Source organism: Leptopilina boulardi, unplaced genomic scaffold, assembly GCF_019393585.1.
Source record: "Leptopilina boulardi isolate dan_hultmark-lab unplaced genomic scaffold, ZJU_Lbou_2.1 LbouV2_123, whole genome shotgun sequence".
Taxonomy (NCBI): domain Eukaryota; kingdom Metazoa; phylum Arthropoda; class Insecta; order Hymenoptera; family Figitidae; genus Leptopilina; species Leptopilina boulardi.
In genome coordinates this window covers 4,012,734-4,032,484 of record NW_026137667.1, presented here as the reverse complement: position 1 = coordinate 4,032,484, position 19,751 = coordinate 4,012,734, and the positions used below count along the sequence as shown (strand labels likewise).

The 19,751-nt window shown below is 26.9% G+C and overlaps 3 protein-coding genes across 3 annotated transcripts in view; 2 read left to right on the top strand and 1 right to left on the bottom strand.

The window, feature by feature from the left end:
- Positions 1 to 19,751, bottom strand: part of LOC127291092 (arrestin domain-containing protein 4) — a 93,737-nt gene that overhangs the window by 64,693 nt on the left and 9,293 nt on the right. The gene's annotated exons all lie outside the window — the stretch shown is intronic.
- Positions 99 to 1,546, top strand: LOC127291099 (zinc finger matrin-type protein 5-like). The gene is made up of 3 exons (XM_051320029.1): positions 99 to 335; positions 475 to 612; positions 687 to 1,546. Exons 1-3 carry the CDS (start codon positions 209 to 211, stop codon positions 911 to 913), a joined length of 492 nt encoding a protein of 163 aa, XP_051175986.1. The 5' UTR covers positions 99 to 208; the 3' UTR covers positions 914 to 1,546.
- The window catches only part of LOC127291076 (pleckstrin homology-like domain family B member 1), a 33,500-nt gene continuing 15,146 nt past the window's right edge, over positions 1,398 to 19,751 (top strand). The window contains exons 1-3 of the mRNA XM_051319995.1: positions 1,398 to 1,546; positions 16,680 to 16,811; positions 19,488 to 19,661. Coding sequence (XP_051175952.1) covers positions 16,682 to 16,811; positions 19,488 to 19,661 — 304 coding nt within the window. The 5' untranslated portion in view covers positions 1,398 to 1,546; positions 16,680 to 16,681. The remainder of the gene's footprint in view (positions 1,547 to 16,679; positions 16,812 to 19,487; positions 19,662 to 19,751) is intronic.

Here is a 19,751-nt window from a genome sequence, read left to right as displayed (position 1 = left end):
TTTATTAAGTTCACTTTATGATTATTTATTAATTTTCAATTAATATTTAAAATTACCGCGCTTTAAATTAGTTGTGCATTTTAACTCGAGATGGCATACCTTTTTAAGTCAGCTGATTCTTGGTAAACAGAAACTGACATAATCAATATGAATTTACACTCATTTTCCTTAAGAAATTTAATATTTCTCCAATAATTGATTTTTAAAAATGGTTAAACGTTATTATTGTGATTATTGTGATAGAAGCTTTAAAGACAATCCGGAAGCGAGAAAAAAACATTTGACGAGTTTGTTGCACGTTAATGCACGAACGGAGCATTACCGATTGTTCAAGGGTATATTATTCAAAAAAATTAAATTATTTAACATAATTTAACTAAATAAATTAATGTTCTTTTATGATTTAATTAAATATTATTTTTTTTTTTATATTAGAAAATAATTCTAAAAACTTTTTTTATGAAATCTTTTTAGGACCCGAGGAGATTTTAAAAGAAGAAATGTCAAAAATCACATGCAAGAAATTTCACCAAACTGGAGAATGTTCATTTGGAAATAATTGTAGATTTTCTCATTACACGCCTAATATGATGTGGGAACTAAGACAAATTGGTAAAAAAAATTTGAAATCCAAATAGATTCAAATAGAAAGAAATTTTTTCATAAAATTTAAATAAAAATTTCAGTTGCTATGAAGAATCACTCGGAAGGCATAAAAAATGAATGGCCAAATCCTAATGAAATTGTTGAGGAATTTTTTGAAAATACAACAAATAATGATAATGAAATAAAAAGTATAGAGGAACCATGGAAATTACCTATAGAATTACAAAACATTCCTAATTTACCACCTTCTCTATGGCCATTAAATTCACAAACAATAAATGATCCAATTTTAACACAATGGACGTAAAACATTAATATTATGTAAAAAGTATAAATAAATTACTAATTTTCACACCAAAAAAAAGTAATTACTAGAAACCTAAAAAAAAAGTGATTCAAATAAACGTTAAAAAAAACAAAATTTGGCGGCATATTTAAATTAAAGTTTTGTTTTTCTAAGAGCCATCTATATAGAACAAGTTCGGCTGGTTTCGCAGCTGATCGGTAAGAATCGAGAACATCTGCCCTGCTCCCCTCACTTTCTGTTATAGCAAACTGAATGCGGACACACACGTAAAACTTGTACTATAGCGCGCGCCCCGTTGCCACGGCATCGTGTGTTCAACGCGATTCGATTCTTTTATATACATATATATATGACGGAAATCTGTTCCGTCATTTTTTTTTTGAAAAAAAAAATTATCAAAAAATTTCTCCTTTATATTTGATAAGGACGAATTTGCGCGCGCAAAATCGTAAACATGAGTTTTCCCGCCTTTTCATGGGGTTTCTTTCGAAAAGTTTTGTGTGCTATTTAGAATTCAATATACAACAAGAGTGCCTCATTCGATGGGAATATAGTTTTTCTTCATCTCAGGACGCCGGGTTTTGATATCCTGATATTGGATTTCAATACATCACATTCAAAACTTATATACGAGTGAGTTTTCATTTTTTTTTTTTGGTTTTTTAATAATAAAATATTTGGATTTTGAAATTTTTCATGTACGCATGCGAATAACTTGTTAAAAGAAAAAGACTTGAATGACTCAATGCGACGAATCTATGTGTGTGTGTGTGTGTGTGTGAAAAAAAGAGAGAAAAAGTACTTGATGAAAGGAAAGACGGACAAAAACATTTCATTGAGTCATGCATTTGGTCCACTTGAAAAATATTTTTAAAAATATTAGAATATGAAGAAAATTATTAATTACAAGTACTTTTAATAACACTTTTATGCACTTGTATATTTATTACTTATTGTACATGTTTATGTATATATATATAAAAGAATTATAAACTTTTTCAGAAACTTAAATAAATCCTTAATTCGGAGAATTAAATAAGATTTATAAAATAAATCTCACGTATAGGAAATGAAAAAAAAAAATAAAATAATTACCAAAAAAATCTTATTTTAAAACATTCGATGTAAGAAGATTTCATCTATTTCTATCTATTAAATTAATTACCAATTTTTAAGTACACGGAGAAAAAAGATTTCTTTTATAAAGTAACTTTTACTACTTTCAGAGTAAAACTGGACCAACTCGAAGTTTCTGCGCATCTCTGGCAATTTTTACTCCAAAAATAGTAAAATTTATTATTTCTGTAGTAAATTTTACTGTTTCCGTAGTAAGTTTTACTATTTCTAGAGTAAATTTTACTATTTTTGGAGTAAAAATTGCCAGAGATGCGCAGAAACTTCGAGTTGGTCCAGTTTTACTCTGAAAGTAGTAAAAATTACTTTTTCTTTTTCTCCGTGTACATATCTTAAAATAAAATTTTAATTTCTCTTGCAATTAATTAAAATTTTCTTTTATAATTATAAATAAATGTTAATTAATTAATCAAACAGAATCAATGATATTGCTATTGTGAAATCGTGTCGCATTTTGTACAGTCGGAATAAATAAATGTCAATGGCCGTTGTAACACATACGCGTGCTTTGAATTTCCAACTCTGAACTCGCACTTTCGTAGGTGGACCATTCACGCGAAACGAAAAAGAAATGCATTCATATTATGTATTTTCAAAAAAAAAATACACGCGTTCCTTTATATTTATAGAGATATAACCATGGATTTGAAAGACCAGGAAAATAATGAATAACGTCGAGTCATTTTCCCCCTTCCAACATAATGGAAATCAAAACAAACATTAAACCATCAATGAGAATTTGCACCATAATTCCCATTTGTAATAAAACGACTCCTGATAATTTATCAATTATTCGCTTCACTAATTTTCAAAAGCAAAAAAAGAAATTTAACTTTGTTTTTAAAAAAAAGTATTTAGTCCTTTAAAATTAAAATCATTTACTGATTTACTAATAATGAATTTCGATTTAAAGAACAATTTAATTGAGAGAGAGAAATCTAAGTTGAATTGAAAAAACTTGCAAATTGATTCGGAAAGTACGTTCGTTACGTATGCATTACGTATATATTGTCAGATGTATATCTCTCTCTCTATAGTAGTGGTTTGTCTATTTTCTGAACAGCTGCAATGTCCATTAACAATGCTTAAAAGTACAGACACGAACTAAACACCAGAAACTGCGTGATAAACTGCTAGATGGGAAAAAAAGTATAATAAATGTGATTTTTGAATGGATGTATGCACCCTCTGAATTTTGCGAAAAACAGGGGAAATCCACATACACAAACACATTTTTCATTCATTCGAACGCTTAATTGCATCTCTATATTCCCAAACCTATACCAATCCTCTAATTTATACACAACTGCACTGGGAAATCAAACATCGAATTGCTCTTCACATGTCAATTCTAGAAACAAGCTTATTATTAAACTTCCAACAATTTTCAAAATTGGAAACAAAATACGTTTGTATTTGAAAATTCAAATTGTCCGACAACACAGAAAATTAAAAGGCATTAAAATTATTATTTTAATCCAATTTTGATTATTTTATACCAAAATGGATTAAAATAAGCAAAATTGGATTAAAATAATAAAAAGAAGGTACCAAAACAGTACTGATTTTAGGTATCAAAATAGAACCAAATAACAATTTAGTACCTAAAGTTGGTATTAAATTAATACCAATTTTACAGTGAAGCATTGCAGCTTATTGCCTTTTAATTTTCTGTGAATAAACTAAAATTAAATTTTTAGAAAGTTAATGAATTCGTTAAATACACAGAAAATTAAAAGGCATTAAAATAAGCTGCAACGCTTCTTATTTTAATCCAATTTTGCTTATTTTAATACCAAAATGGATTAAAATAAGCAAAATTGGATTAAAATAATAAAAAGAAGGTACTAAAACAATACCGATTTTAGGTATCAAAATAGAACCAAATAACAATTTAGTACCTAAAGTTGGTATTAAATTAATACCTTTCGTTTTACAGTGAAGCATTGCAGCTTATTGCCTTTTAATTTTCTGTGAATAAACTAAAATTAAATTTTTAGAAAATTAATGAATTCGTTAAATACTAAAGAATAAAAATATTTTTTTCACTAATTCAGCAAAAAATAAATTACCAATTTAAAATTTTGACACTACTACATTTATCTAATTAAAAAGAACATTTGTATAAAATCGAAAGTGTTTCTCGCGTGTTTTTTTTTTATCTAACGTTTCTGTTATCGTCATCCAACTAAACCACAGCTCATTTAGGATAATTGTCTATATACGGGCGCATTACGTCATGCGATTTCTCCACCCCACATTTTGCTAACAATCACAATATACATATATGTGCCTCTATTATAAATTCGAATTCGGGGGAAAAAAAATTATTCTGCACCAACAGAGAAGAGTCAAATAAATATTTATTTCCTACAAAAAAATATTTGTAAATAAATTTTAATTTAAATATAAAAGGGCTGAGACAAATATAGATTTATTTAACTAAAATATTTATTATATTTGTCTCAAATAAAACATTTATCTGGAATCATGTGAATGAGAAGATCAAGTTCGAGCGACGATGTAGCCTTTTGTTCTATAATTTAATGTTCTCCATTCTCTCAAGAGAGTTTCCTTGAATTTAACAGCAAAAAAAAAAAATAACTAATTTATCCTTCCATCATGTTTGCGCACAAACTGGAACTTACGCAACAAGTATATATATATATGTTTATATTGTCAGACAATATCATCGATGCCCATTTCATTCAATTGCTATACTTTATCAAACATATCGTTTTATGGTTTATTGATTGACTCGCTTTGAAGAATAGGGAATTATCACAGAAAAATTTTTTTAAAAATTGATTTATCAATATAGATATATACAAAAGGCTAACGATCGATAATTAAAAAGTAATTTCTTATTGTTACTTGTAAGTATATATAGTAGAAATAGATTTTTGTATTCAATCATAAAGTGTCAAATACAATGTTATACTTTAACCTAAGGTTAGAAATTACAATAAATCTTTTCTTCTGTATACTATTTTTTACCATACTGACGTAATTCTCTTATCTTTAGACCTACAATTATATTACAAATACTTCTTTAGGAAAAAAAACAGTGAAATTAAAAAAAAAAAATAGAATCTAATTTAACAAGTTATTGAAAAAAACTGACGCATACTCTATTCTTTGGAAATACCTATTTATATATATACATAATATGATACTAATTTTTAAAAATAAAAAACCCGACCTTGGAAATGAATTACATATCGATTGTGCATTCACACTTTTTGGAGGTATCTAATTTCAATCTTTCTGGTGTAAACTTACAGTCCGATTTCTAACAGTGTACGAACAGGTTTTAATATGAGAGGCCTGTAAGGGTTAAGGTATGTAACTTGTACAGGTACGAAGCTCGAAAGAAAAATTTATAAATTTCTATTCAAAAATTCATTCATTTAATTAACATTTTAATGAAAATTATACCATTAAAGAAAATTGCTTTCAATTTATGAGATTTTTAATTATAATATAAATACAAATTTAAAATACTAATATATAATCTATAATTAGAATTTTAAAAAAATAAATTTACAAATTATTACAATATAATAATAGTTATTAATAAATAATAACAATAATATTACGTTTGTAAATTTAAAAAATATTTTAAATACTTCTTTAACCTTTTTACCGTTACATTTTTTTTACTCCTTGTCTACCTACACAATTTTAAATTTTTTCCAAAGATTTTAAGGCTCTCGAATATGAAACAAGATTTTCTTTGTCGTCAGAGAAGAAAAGAGAATTGACCACGACCTTTTGTATTTTCTAAAACCTCGCTAAACTATACTCTATAAACGATCTATGACTTTCTAAAAAAATATCTGCACCTTTATTTTTTTTATCAGAATTTAAAAAATATGTTGGAAATATATACATATTAGTTTTGCAATGAATTCTAATACTAAGAAGATGAAATTTAAAAATTTTCTAAGAGAAAGTAACCATATCATCTTTCTTATATATCTTGAATCTGTCAATCAAAGTTCCTTAATCTATTTAATTCAAATTTAAAAAATTAGCATACAACCATGGCAAAGAAATTCATATATGCATTTAATCGAATATATTACGATACCGACACAGAAAATTAAAAGGCTTTAAAATAAGCTGCAATGCTTATTATTTTAATCCAATTTGGCTTATTTTAATCCATTTTGGTATTAAAATAAGCAAAATTGGATTAAAATAATAAGCGTTGCAGCTTATTTTAATACCTTTTAATTTTCTGTGGATTCATAAATCAGTTTTTTTAAAAAAGACAATATTTTACGTATTGAACGCATGATTGAAATTTTTCTATTACACAATGATCATGACCAAGAAAGTCAGTCGTGTAAGACAGGTCAAGATTTTGCGAGCAGAGAATCAATAAAACGACATTCTAAAGAGTTTGTCTGGTCAAAGTTTTATACTCTCTTGTATATCAACTACTTTTTTTGCTTCTATATACATAAGATCCAGTTTCACTTTTCTGTTAATGCTTCAGCTCAGAGCACCATTTACGGAATGTATCAACATTTTAATTACAATACCGGTTCAGTTAAGTAAAATCTGTCAAATAGTGAATGAATTCCCTTTCATATTAACATGAGTAATGGAGCTTAATTAGTCAAAATTGAGGATTACAATAAAAAAGCTATACAGGAACACAATAGATGCAAATTTTCACATTTAAATATTTTCCATTTTCTTTAGAAATGTGACTTTAGTGTTTCTATATATCACTATAAACAAACAATTGTTTATACCCTACGCTTTATTAAGTCACGCTGTGATTCTTTTTTGTCTTTATCAAACAAAGATAAGAGTCGTCATTGTAAGACGAAGCTTGAGATAAAACGAATATCCTATATACATTATACAGAAACAACGATTTGTAAAATTGTTCAACCAGTTTCATATATTAATCACTATAAATCATTTCCGCTGTATAAAACTACTCTATTTTATATACATACTTCTAATTCTCATATATATGATTGAAACTCAAGATGTTAATCCGGCTTCGATGAATCAGAGAGCGAATCATTTTTAATGTTCAATTTCTAATACGGTTGATAAAACTATATACTTTAGAGAAATTAGAAATTATTTCTTCAAGCGTGACGAATATCCTTTTAGGAAATAGTTTTTATAACCAAAGAATTTTAGAGATATAATTTTTAATAAAAAAAAAAAACTAGTTCGTATCATTTAAAGATATTATTTTCTGTGCCATAAATATTGATCTTATCATTGCAAAGAATCCTAGTGTTAATTTCCACAATTGGAGCTTGCATACATATATATAGTTAATTGCACCATCTGTGTCTTATATTTCATTCTCATATCATTCAACTTGATGTATTTTATATTTGCGCGCACAATCAAATTTATAACGCGTTATTTAGATTTTTCTTAGAACTCTTGATATTAGATAATAATTTTAAAACGAACGTTTTCTAGGTTTGAGTTTGCAAATAAAAAAAAAAGTATCACATTATCATAAGAAATTATAAAGTTACATAAAACTATTTAAAATGCAAATTCTTAAGACCCTTAAAATTCTGAAGGGTTCAGAAAATTTTTAATGTTTTTTTTTTTGAAGATTACGAAAGCCCATCTAATTAAATGTACTTTCTGAATTATTCATCGAACGATAAGTACGGGCTTCACGGAGAAAATTCCCCTGTGGTCTTCTCGTGACTCATACATCAACGAGCAGGATGAGCATTGAATTCCGAAATCCGTCAGACAATCACGTCTATGGCATGCCTATCGTTTCAACTCTAAGACCTAACAAGATCCACCCAGGTGTTTATTTACTCTCCGCAATTGTAAACACTCAAAAAAAAAAATTTTTTTTAATTCTACTCATTTTGTTAATTTTTTTAATTCGCCAATTTTGAATATTAATTAAATTATATCTTTCAAACAGATTTCTAATTCTGTTAGAATTACCCTACCAAAAAAAAGGATATTAGAAAATAATTACACTGGATTGTGATGAACTAAAGTGTAAAGATACTATGAAAATATTATTGGACTGCCAACATTTTTTTTTCTTGGAACTAATGTTTGTTTTTACTAGTCTCCCTATATAGTGGACTAGAGATCATCAAGATTTTCTATCAAAGGTTGCGATCTCTAACCAAAACATTTAATTTTATTCGCGTCAAATCAGAAAATACATTTGGCACGAACTTTGTATTTTGAAGGTATATACAAATGTATATATATATATATATATAAGAATAACAGTTTAAAAAAACGCATTTCAAATACTTTTTTTTTAAGTTTCGAAAGATTGTGTATAAAAAAAGATTAAACTGAAAATAGAATTTGACCTAAATATATGACAAAATGACAGGTATTAATTGATTTAAGAATTCATATTTATAATGAAAATTTATAGGAATCTCGGTTTTTTTTATTCAAAACGGTGTAAATTTCTCTTGACAATTTGTATGAAGAATAAAAATTAACGTGGGACTATAATTGACTTAAACAAAAGTGTGACATCAGTTCTCCAAATAAAGCGCCTACAAAAAAAAAAAGTGCTACCACGTATAAAACCCACTCTTCAATTTCTGAAGAAACAAGATTTTACGGTTCTTTCATTCTAGTCAATCTTCGATCATACTCATTCGACAAACAATCAACATTTCCAGAATTTTGCTCCCCCTTGCGGGTCCTCATTGCGCAGCTATAACCGCGAGTCTATTATTAGAAACAGGGGAAAAAAGAAAAAGACTGAACTGTCTTGCAGTTGAAAACAAAAATCAACCTTAAAAATATATTTTCAATTTCTAATTTTCGATCAAGTTATATAATCGCAATTTTTGAATATTTAAAACACATTTTTTGTGTTTAAATTATATATCAAAGTTAATTGGAGAGTTATTTCATTGGAATGTGAAACTGATGCGTTCATTTATCCGTAAAATCGTAAAAGCTCCTGGCAATATATATATATGTGTACAAGTTTCATGGTCGATTCAGGCCAAGAGCCTAATTGATGGCAATATCAAAAGACGGCGAGTAACTCTTCGAAAAGTAATAAATTATGTATTCATTGAGAACTACAAGGACGCGATAATAATCCGGTACAAGAATGTTGCGGTTCTATAGCCACAATTATGCAGAGCAATGTACCAAACGTCACTTTTATCTATCTCATGTGGATTCTATTCCTAGCGATGTCTGGAACTGTCAACTATAAAGAAAAGCAAAATTTGCAGATTTTTAGATTCTCAAATTTTCAACTTTCAAAAATTGATCAATAAATTTATAATAACAGAGCCAAAACTAAATATTTTAAATACTAATAGTTATTTAAAAAAATATTAGATATTTCATATATATGGCGGTAAAGGTTTCAAAGAAAGTGAACTCTGAATTTTTTATTTTCAAAACTCGTTTGAAAGTCTTTAACCTCTCTTACAGTTTTAACACCAAAGTCAAAGGTGCTGAAAGCGTTGTCACGAAGAAGGTAGTTGCCGTTTTACAACTTCTAGCAAACAAACTACTTTTACAAGCGCATATATTTTATTCATAACTTCAAAGTATCAATATAGCATTAGAATTTTAAAAATTTATATCAATCATTAGCATAATAAGAAATTTTCAAATTTATAATGCCATAAAAATTATTTAACGATTCCCAGAAAGAACTAGTTGTATAATAAGTTGAATTTGTATACATAAACTAATAGAATATATTAAAAATTTTATTTTTAAAATTTTTTGGCATTTGTACAAATTTTTTTAAGAATTGTAATAAATTCTTAAAGTTGAAGCAATCATAAAAATATAGAACGCAGGAAAAGACAAAGAAGAATTTTAAAAAGGATTTTTCGAATATAAAGCAATGTCACAAAATAAATGAAATAATAAATTTCTCTTACGAATCATTTCTATAAAAAATTTTGTGTAAATGTTTACTAATGACGCAATTGTCACTGCTCACTGCATAAATTATAATTATCTTCGACTCGGCACACATGGCCTGTAAGTTTGCACACTTGCATTCATCAATTAATACGCATTCTAGAAATGTTTTAAAATATTCTCTTCATAATATTTTCAAAAAAAAATATTCTCTAAAACTAATTCAACCACATCTATGCAAAATACATATTCAATACGTGATAATGAGAAAAAAATATATTGTCAATCATTCATATATGATACCCTCATCTACTGTGAATCTATTTAAAAAAAAAAAACAATGTGGATTACAAATAACTTTACATAATTCACATATTTATATTTATGCAGCAATAAATTAACACGTAAATTATTTAAAGTTTCGCGGGTCAAGGCAATTATCCTTAATTGATTTTGATAAAAATAAACAAAAATCAATGAGATTATAATTAACACTCAAGAATAAATTTCTCAATATCTCAAATATTGCACAAAATTAATTAAATACCATTCTTGTTTGCTGAGATTTTAAAAAAAATTGTGAACCTTTTATCTATACATTAATAATATATTGACTATTTGGCTTTAAATTAAGAAAATTTAATGTGAAAAGTTTGGAAATAAAACAATTTTCTTTTTTTTATTATTTAAAAAGAAACTAATCGAATGAAAAAATGCAAAAAGAATTATCTGAAAAATTCTGGCTGTGTGACAAAATCGCACAGTATGCAGTTGTTGCAAAAAACGAAAAAGAATAATACAATTACAGAATTTTTTTTTTCTTTTATATTAAAACCATAAAACCTACTATATAGTTAGTAAAGCCTTTCTTTTTAGAAAAAAAAAAAAACGCGAAAAACTGAATATTTTTCCACCACACGTGTGGAGAGAAGATTAAAACGAAATTGGAAAAATAAGAAAAAAAAAGAAAATTCAGGAATTATAAAATATAACGTTATAAACTGTTTCTATTTGTCAATTTCATTTTTTCTTTAATTTCTATAATTCACTATTATATCAGAACACAGAAAATTAAAAGGCATTAAAATAAGCTGCAACGCTTATTATTTTAATCCAATTTTGCTTATTTTAATCCATTTTGGTATTAAAATAAGCAACATTGGATTAAAATAATAAGTGTTGCAGCTTATTTTAATGCCTTTTAATTTTCTGTGAATTTATTGAAAATTTTAAAAACGAATTACAATAAAAAATTATTTCAGAAAAAATATAATTCTTTAAGTAAAGAAAAACTAATTTTTTGATAAAGTAAAAAATTATTTTTTTATCAGCCCCAAAAACGGTATGAAAATATTGCTCGTGTAAAAAAAAAGGTGTCATCCCTGCGTTTCTGTATCTATCAATCAGCTGCGTCCGGTGTATAGGCACATACATCCGCTTTCACAAGTAAATCGAGTAATTTTATACATGTTTAAATCCTCTCACGATCAACCTCTAACGTCTATACGAATTTCTTGGACCACCATTACGTTTTTTCACACGATCAAAAAATATTTTTTACTTTTTGAATAATTAGACAAGTAAATTGGTTTTCTTAATTTTTTCAGTAGACGAAAAAAGTTTAATTTTTTTTCTCTACAATAAAAGATACAAAGTAAAACTGAACTTAATTTGAAACTTGTATATAAAAACAAAATTTTTGTTTCAAATGAAATAACTCTTTATTTTATCAACGTAGGTAAAACTTTTAGTTCCATTTTCATCAACTGTAAAGCAATGCTAGTGTAAATGCAATGCTCGCACGTAACCGGATGTAATGATAAATGGATTATGAATGGGTTTGTAAATCCGTGTGATATAGACGCACGCAGAAGCTGAACGCGACGTTTTGCTAAATCAAAATCTAATTTGAATGCTAGATTTAGCACCCGTAAACTGTGTTTAATGTTCCTATGGTTTTTTTTAAAATTCTGTAATTAATCAACCAAAAAATTCTTAAAAGTAAAGTAAACCTGATACTTTCAATTCAATTTGCATGTCACAAAATTTGAAGAATTCAATTATTTCCCAAAACAGGATAAAATTACAAAAGAAAAAAGTAGGCGATGGTATTTTTCGCTTATACAATAATAATGAAAATGAAAGGATATATAAAACTAAAGAACAGTTATAGCATCGCGTGACAAGAGTTGTTCGTGCGAAACTTGATGGTTCATCCGAGGAGCTACTGCAAATGTGAATCGGTCAGCATCTGGCTGGCAGAGTTCTTTTATAATATATATATTCTCAGACTTTAAGTTTCAAGATAGGTTAAATTTCTTTTTCCCTATTACAAAAATTTACGTCACACACGTCACTTGTTAGCATTCGCAAAGATATACCCAAAGGGGTTAAAACTTGAAAGTCACACGCCCACTCGAATATAAGAGAAGCTAGTATAATAAACGCCAAGGAGTATCCCAGAAGCTTATACAAAAAGAAAAAAAAAAGAAACTTGCACTTTGTCTTTATTCTCGCTGACTTCCGTCATGGTAGAAAGCCCTCTCTTATTCTCATATGTGTTCATGCGTAAAGAATTCCCGTGTGAATAAATTTTCTCAGTAAACGAATATTAAGAAGAACTACCATTATATTTTATCTAATAAAAAAATAGTAATTACACAGAAAATTAAAAGGCATTAAAATAAGCTGCAACGCTTCTTATTTTAATCTAATTTTGCTTATTTTAATCCATTTTGATATTAAAATAAGCAAAATTGGATTAAAATAAGAAGCGTTGCAGCTTATTTTAATGCCTTTTAATTTTCTGTGTATTTCTTTTATCTAAAATTCAAGAAGAGTTTTTAATCATAAAGTGGTTTTTAAATCATCAGACTTTTTGCTTATGCCATGTGTAGAATCGTTTATTAGACTCGCAGTTACTGAAAAGAACTTGCACATCACTTACTTGAAGAGAGAACTTTAAAATTCTACACTTGGCACTTAATAATCTTACCACTTAAGAAGAATCTTCAAAGACCACTATATTAGTTTCGCAACAGGGTGTCATGCTTTGAATTCGCAAGGATTCGTTTGTCAAACTAATTAACGAGAGAGAAAAAAATATATTCTTTTTCCTATAGAATATATTTAAAGTAATATAATCGAAGAATATATCTTTTTTTTTGAAATTATAATTTAATATAAAATTATTGCTGCAACTGCGTATTATATATAGGCTAGCATAGTTATCTCATTTTGTGTCTGATAAACCAATAATTCCTAAATGATAAATGGAAATTCCTTCTAAAATTCCTCAATCTATTCTAATCATCATTCCTATATCGAAAGTGGCAAATTTAATTTTACGAGAAATTGAAAAATTAATTTAGTGATGAAATTTAAAATAGTTTAGAAAATAAAACAGAAAAATATAAGACAATTATGTGATAACAGTTTTAAATAAAAAAATTATAATTATATACTAGAATTCATACTTTTTTAGATTCATGGAAGAATATTATCCTTTTTTTTTTTAACGGGCGTAAAAAAAAGTTTATTTCTTTCTTTATGCAATTATATACGATTCGTATTCTTCAAAATGACGCACATTAAAGCTCAAATTTAAAAATTCTTTTTGATTGTATTACACTTATTTTGTAATTACGAAATAAATTACGAGGATTGAATTATTCATTAGTTCTTGAAACTGATATCGATATATGCGTAAGGTATATATAAACCTGTTTTCCTGTAAAATGAGTTTAAAAAAAAATAGACGAAAAAACAAAAGTATCCATTAATTTTTCAGCCTAGATTATACTTGCGATAAAAATAGTTTTTTTTATTCATTTTTCATTATTATTATCATCGCGCTTTACAAAAGATATCTGATCAAGGTGGAATTCACTGTAAATAATTTATCAATAAATTGTTATTTATACAAAATTTATTAATTATTATCATAGATAATAGAAATAATTTCTCGATGATAAATAAATTTAGTTTTCTACTTTAAAAAGCTAAAAAAAAAAATTAGCGGAAATTTCTATTTATCTACATGTTCTATAATTGTCTTATATTTTTCTTCACACTAACATCTTCCAACCGATTATTATCTTGGTAATTTCCTCTTATATGAGTCGAAAACCAATATGGCTTATCAATTTACATAAGCGCGTAATCACACTTAACTAATCGGCAGTAAATCTTTCTTCCGACCTTTTCTTGAATCTGTGCCAATGAATTAACGCAAAATCATTCATGGATAATTTAAAATTTTTTAAATAATCAACAATGAAACAAATATATTTTTAAACTATGATTCATAAAATGTATAAATACATTGTTATTTGAAGAAATAATAATAAGAATTTATTTTTAATTTTTAGAAACTGCAAGTAAATTTTCTATAACCAAATGAAAACTATAAAATAGTAAAAAAAAAAAAAAAAAAAAAAAAAAAAAAGAAGAACTAAAGGAGAAATATTACAAATATAAAGAGTGAGTTTTTTCAACTCGTATGTCGACACAATAAAGCTATACTATAAAAGGGTTGTTCACTGTGCGAATATATCTTAACAAGTTGAAACAACTTTAATTAAGCCGATTAACTTTGTCTAGTTCACTGAACGCGAGAGAAGACAATGCTAACACCAATATTCAGATCTCCATTGTCATAAAAGACAATTGTCAACAAAAATAAAAATAGAAAAATTATTGATAAATATAATATGTTGGAATTTTCTTAATTTAATACAAAAATTTTTTAATTTCAAATATATTATAAATAAGCAAACACAGAAAATTAAAAGGCATTAAAATAAGCTGCAACGCTTCTTATTTTAATCAAATTTTACTTATTTTAATACCAAAATAGATTAAAATAAGCAAAATTGGATTAAAATAAGAAGCGTTGCAGCTTATTTTAATGCCTTTTCATTTTCTGTGAAAAAAAATGGTTTGGATTCAGTAAAAAAAACGTGGCTAATTTGAATTCTAAATTGAAAATGTTCTATGTGTAGCTTAATTAATGCGTCGCGAGTAGAGTAATAATTTGTTCAATTACTCAATGTAGAAAAGTCGCATGTGAGACAAACTTTCTATATGGCGATCTGCTTTTCTCGCACTGTTCGCGCATAAACATGAACATAAAGTTCAATTTAGATTTTGATCTCTGGGAATAAAAAAAAAATAATGTTCTCCCGTGAAAGTTTTTAACTCTTTCCGGTAGGCCAGGAAGTATATTCGAGTAAATTTACATTTGGCATTTGGCACGCGGCCTAACGAGAGGTGGAGAGATGTGCGCCTTCGGCAATTCGTTCAATGATCAGAGAGTAAAAGCTTATCTCACGCTCTCTAATAAGACCAGAAACAAGATCTTATCTGACAAGAAAAAAAATCTTCCTCTAACATTGACATCGCAACTATTGAGTGATAATTGTTGATAATTGTCGATTAACAGATATATACCTTTTAACATCACAAGTCTCTGGCCTTCATTTCTCTAACAAGAATAAATTAATTCCAAAAGAAATTAAAATTAAATCTTCAAATTTTCTCACTATTCGAAGGTGAAATATATATTTTGATTAATTTATAACAATAAAATCATAAATAAGTTTTAATATTTATAACGATAACTAATCTCCAATTGCTGTTGGTTGACTCATACCAATGGATTTTCAAAGGAAACTCAAGAAAGTGTAATTTAATTTTTTGACATTAATAAAATTTATCGAAATATTAAATTTCAATTTAAGAAAGACAGAAAAATTAAAAAGACATTAAAAATAATAATTGATGATTTCGGAATTTATATATATTTAAATTCGAAATTTCTTAAATTTAAGTACTCAATAAAAAAATAAAACCCCTATGGGATTTTTTTTTTTCAAATATAAAAAGTAAAACTCAAATTTTTTCCGATTTAGATTTGGAGAGTAGATATTTTTAATGTCAATAAAAAAAAAAAAAAAAAATTATATTACTTATTTCCCAATGCAAGCGACACTATATATTTTTTGATACATATCCTCAGGCGTTTCCTCTCAGAATCCGTAAATTAAGTATTCATCAGATTTCGTATGTGTTTTACGTTATTGTGATATATCATATCCGTATACAGTCTACAAACGTTGTACAGATTTTACCATGAACCGTGTGGGTACAACATGAAGTTAAAGTACAAAATAAAAAAATTGATTAAAAATTACTGAGAAAATACTCAGGTCAAAAAGAGAGAAATACCGGTTTTTAAATATATTTCACCTTGAATATATATATATACTTCTTTCACACATGTGTTTTTTTTAAAGACATAATCTACCTAAGAAACGATTTTTTTTCTATCAATGTGCGAAATTCTCAACTTTCAACAAGAAAAATTGTTAACTTCTTCTATTCTAAAAAATCTTTTTCTATCCAAATTTTTTTTTTTTGGCCAAAAAAATTAATTCAAAACTTCCAGATTTTTATTATGAAAAAATGAAGAAAATTTCTAATATATAACCCTCTTTTTATATATCTTGTAACGAGCATTCTCAAATGAAATACGAACCAGTTCAAGGAACTAAAATGATGAGCAAACAAAACTTTTATTTCATTTGAATATATATATTGTCATAATACGTGTGTACGTTTATCAAGCACTTTATCAGTAACACATACTAATGTTGGAAGAAAAAGTCTTACGTGACAAGTCTCGGTATTTTAGAATTTTTTTCGTTTTCTTAAAAGATTTATCTTTTTTTTTTTTTTTTTGCAGAAATGACTTCTGCGGATTTGCAAGTACGCGAGGCTGGGCGAGCATTGCGTGTGCAAACTGAAGCGCCCCATCTCGTAATGTGTGGCAGTGGAAGACTCTCAACTTCAGTGACATTACACCCTATTCCAGAAGGTAAAAAAAAATTACTTTTACTCAAAAAAAAAGTTATTTAAACAAAAATCAAATTTTTCTAATTATTTTATATTCCCCGTAGAAATTCATTAGCGACCACACGCGACCTGCGAACATATACCTATGTCCTGAAATAATCGTTCCCCGAATAGCTTAGACACTATACATTTAAGTGGATTTGACTTTAAAAATACACTTGTGCCGTTTGCTGCAATACGTTTTGTAATCGAAATGAAGCTAAAACTCCAGACAATTAATGATAAAACAAATTTTGCAATTCAGATGTGAAATTTGCATTTCAATAAAAGAAATTAATTTGATTCAAAAATTAATAAATTGATCTCTCAATGAGGGTTTTATTATATTTTAATATGAAGATTTTGAATCGAAGAAAATTTTAATATTACAATTTTTTACAATATTGTAAAAGATATAACTTTTGATTCAATAATTTTATTATAGACTACTGAAAATGTGAACCTAATCAGTTATTTCGAGAGAGAGAAAAAGAGAATGAAAGAATATGTGCGAAAAGAACGGTAAAATAAAGATTGTTTAAGAGCAAGTGGTCCATTTGAAAGGAGAATGCTTTTCCACACATGCAAATATTGCATATTCACACAGGAGAGCTTATTGCGTGGGACGTAGATGAAATAAAATTTATTGCGAGCAAAGAATAGAGGACAATAACCCGAAGTATGGTGTCCCTTAAGCACATACTTAAATTCAGTCAACAACATTAGCTTTTACATCGCACCCGCAATATATATAAAAAATTATTTTATGCAAATGTATTTTCATTCGTCTTTCAAGTTTTGTTTCACGTAACTAGTAGCAAATTTACTAAAAATTACAAGTAATTTTTGAAATTAATAAATTATTTATATTAATTACGTCATAATAAATTATAAATTAATTATTAATACTAAATTTGCTAATTTAAATTAATGCACATATGTATTATATTTTAAGTTAAAGCTTGCAACAACAGGCATTCTTTAAGCATCTGCTGCACAAACCGCTTGTTATTTATATTCGTCTCTCTAGAGAAATAACGGAGATAACTTTCTCCATATGACTGACATGATATGCAAGTTATAAGAACGAAAAATTGAATTCTTTTCATATTCGGAATTTCCTTCGATTATACATGTTTTGAATATGTAAAATTTTACAAAAAAAAAAATTCTTAAACACAATAATTTCAACTGACACTCAAAAAGAACTGAATTAGCGAAATAAAACATTTTCTTTCAATTTAATGAATATATATATATATATATATCTGAGCCTTTGAGATAAACAGGAAGTGTTCATTCAACGTTAATAACACTTAAAGGAGTAAGACCACCCGCTTACTGTAAAGATAATTTTATGCATTAGAACAAACTTGTTGCTGTATACAGAAAGTATATACAATATATAATATATGTATTTTGTTGGAGAGCAGCTGCCTTCCAGCAGTAAATGTTCCATTATGGAAAATAACCACAAAAGAAAACATGTATAGTAGTGCACATATGCATTTTGCAAAATAAAGATAAAAAAATGAAAAAGCCTGTTTAGAAGTATATTTTCAAAATAAAAAGAATGTTTAATTATATTAATTAAACTAATAAAATAAAGAATCTTTATAAAATAACTATAAAGTTTTTTCTATATTCAAAATTTTCACTATAATAAAATCAATTTTCTAACATAAATTTAGATAAAATTTGACCAATTCAGAAAGATAGTTCCACTAATATTTTGGATATGGCGCGGCCTGCAGACACATTTCCAAAAAGACTGAAAATTGTTCCGAGGCACAACCGCGCCAAAAATAAACCCTTGAGTCTCGTGAGAGAGAATACTCTCCGTGAATTTTCTTGCTTGCCAGTGTAGTAAACGTCGAGCTATTCTACATATTCGATTACTCCAATACTGATTCACATAATTGCTATTTAAATCAGAGGTAAGCGACTTCACCCACGTGATGAATGTTATTGATTCGACTTTTATATACCATTCACTATGACAACACCAAAAAAATTTTCTATTCCAAATAAAATTTATTACCTTGTCAATTTATAATAAATAGAAATTTATACGAAAAACTTGATAATTTATTTATTTTTATTAAAAAAAAAAATTCAATATTGATAAATGAAAGAGGAGCTTTTATAAAACATGAAAATTTTTTTCAAACTTTATTTAATCAATAATCTTCTTTACGACTCACGAAATAGAAAGTTATTATTTTCATAATGAAAAATTTAACAAGATAAATAATAAAGTAATTTGCAAGCAAAATTTCTTTGTTGTATTTAAAAAAAGGGGGAAAAAAAAAATTGTAATAAGAGTGCAGATTGTGACCGATATTTACAACCTGGAGGCTGTAAAATCACGAGTTAAATAAATGAAGAAAAAAGAGACGAGGTAACTCGATATTGTCGAGAGTAAGCGTTTTAAGCATATACGTGCTTGGATTTTTTGCAAAAATTATTATTCTTCATTATAAAATACTATTCAGTGAATTTTTTTTGCTTATCAAAATTCCATTGCATTTTTAATTCCAAGAAAAACTATTTTTAAATTTTATATATGCTTCATAAAAATATATATAAAATTACAAATTGAAATAATAAATTTTTTTTCAAATTTAAAAAAACTAATACACAATTTTTTATTCTACAGGTAGAATTATTCTGGGATGCAATCGAGATGCTGATATACCACTCTCTGGTACCGGAGTCGAACCTATTCATTGCATGATCGAAAACAATAACGGCGTTGTCACACTTCATCCCATAAATGGGAACACGTCCATCGATGGAATTCCAGTTACTTCTCCTGTTCGCCTCAGCCAAGGTAATAATAAAAAAGAAACATTTGAAAATATCGCAAATTAATAAAAAAATCTTTTTCCAATTTCTAATTAAAACCAGTTTACTTCACAAA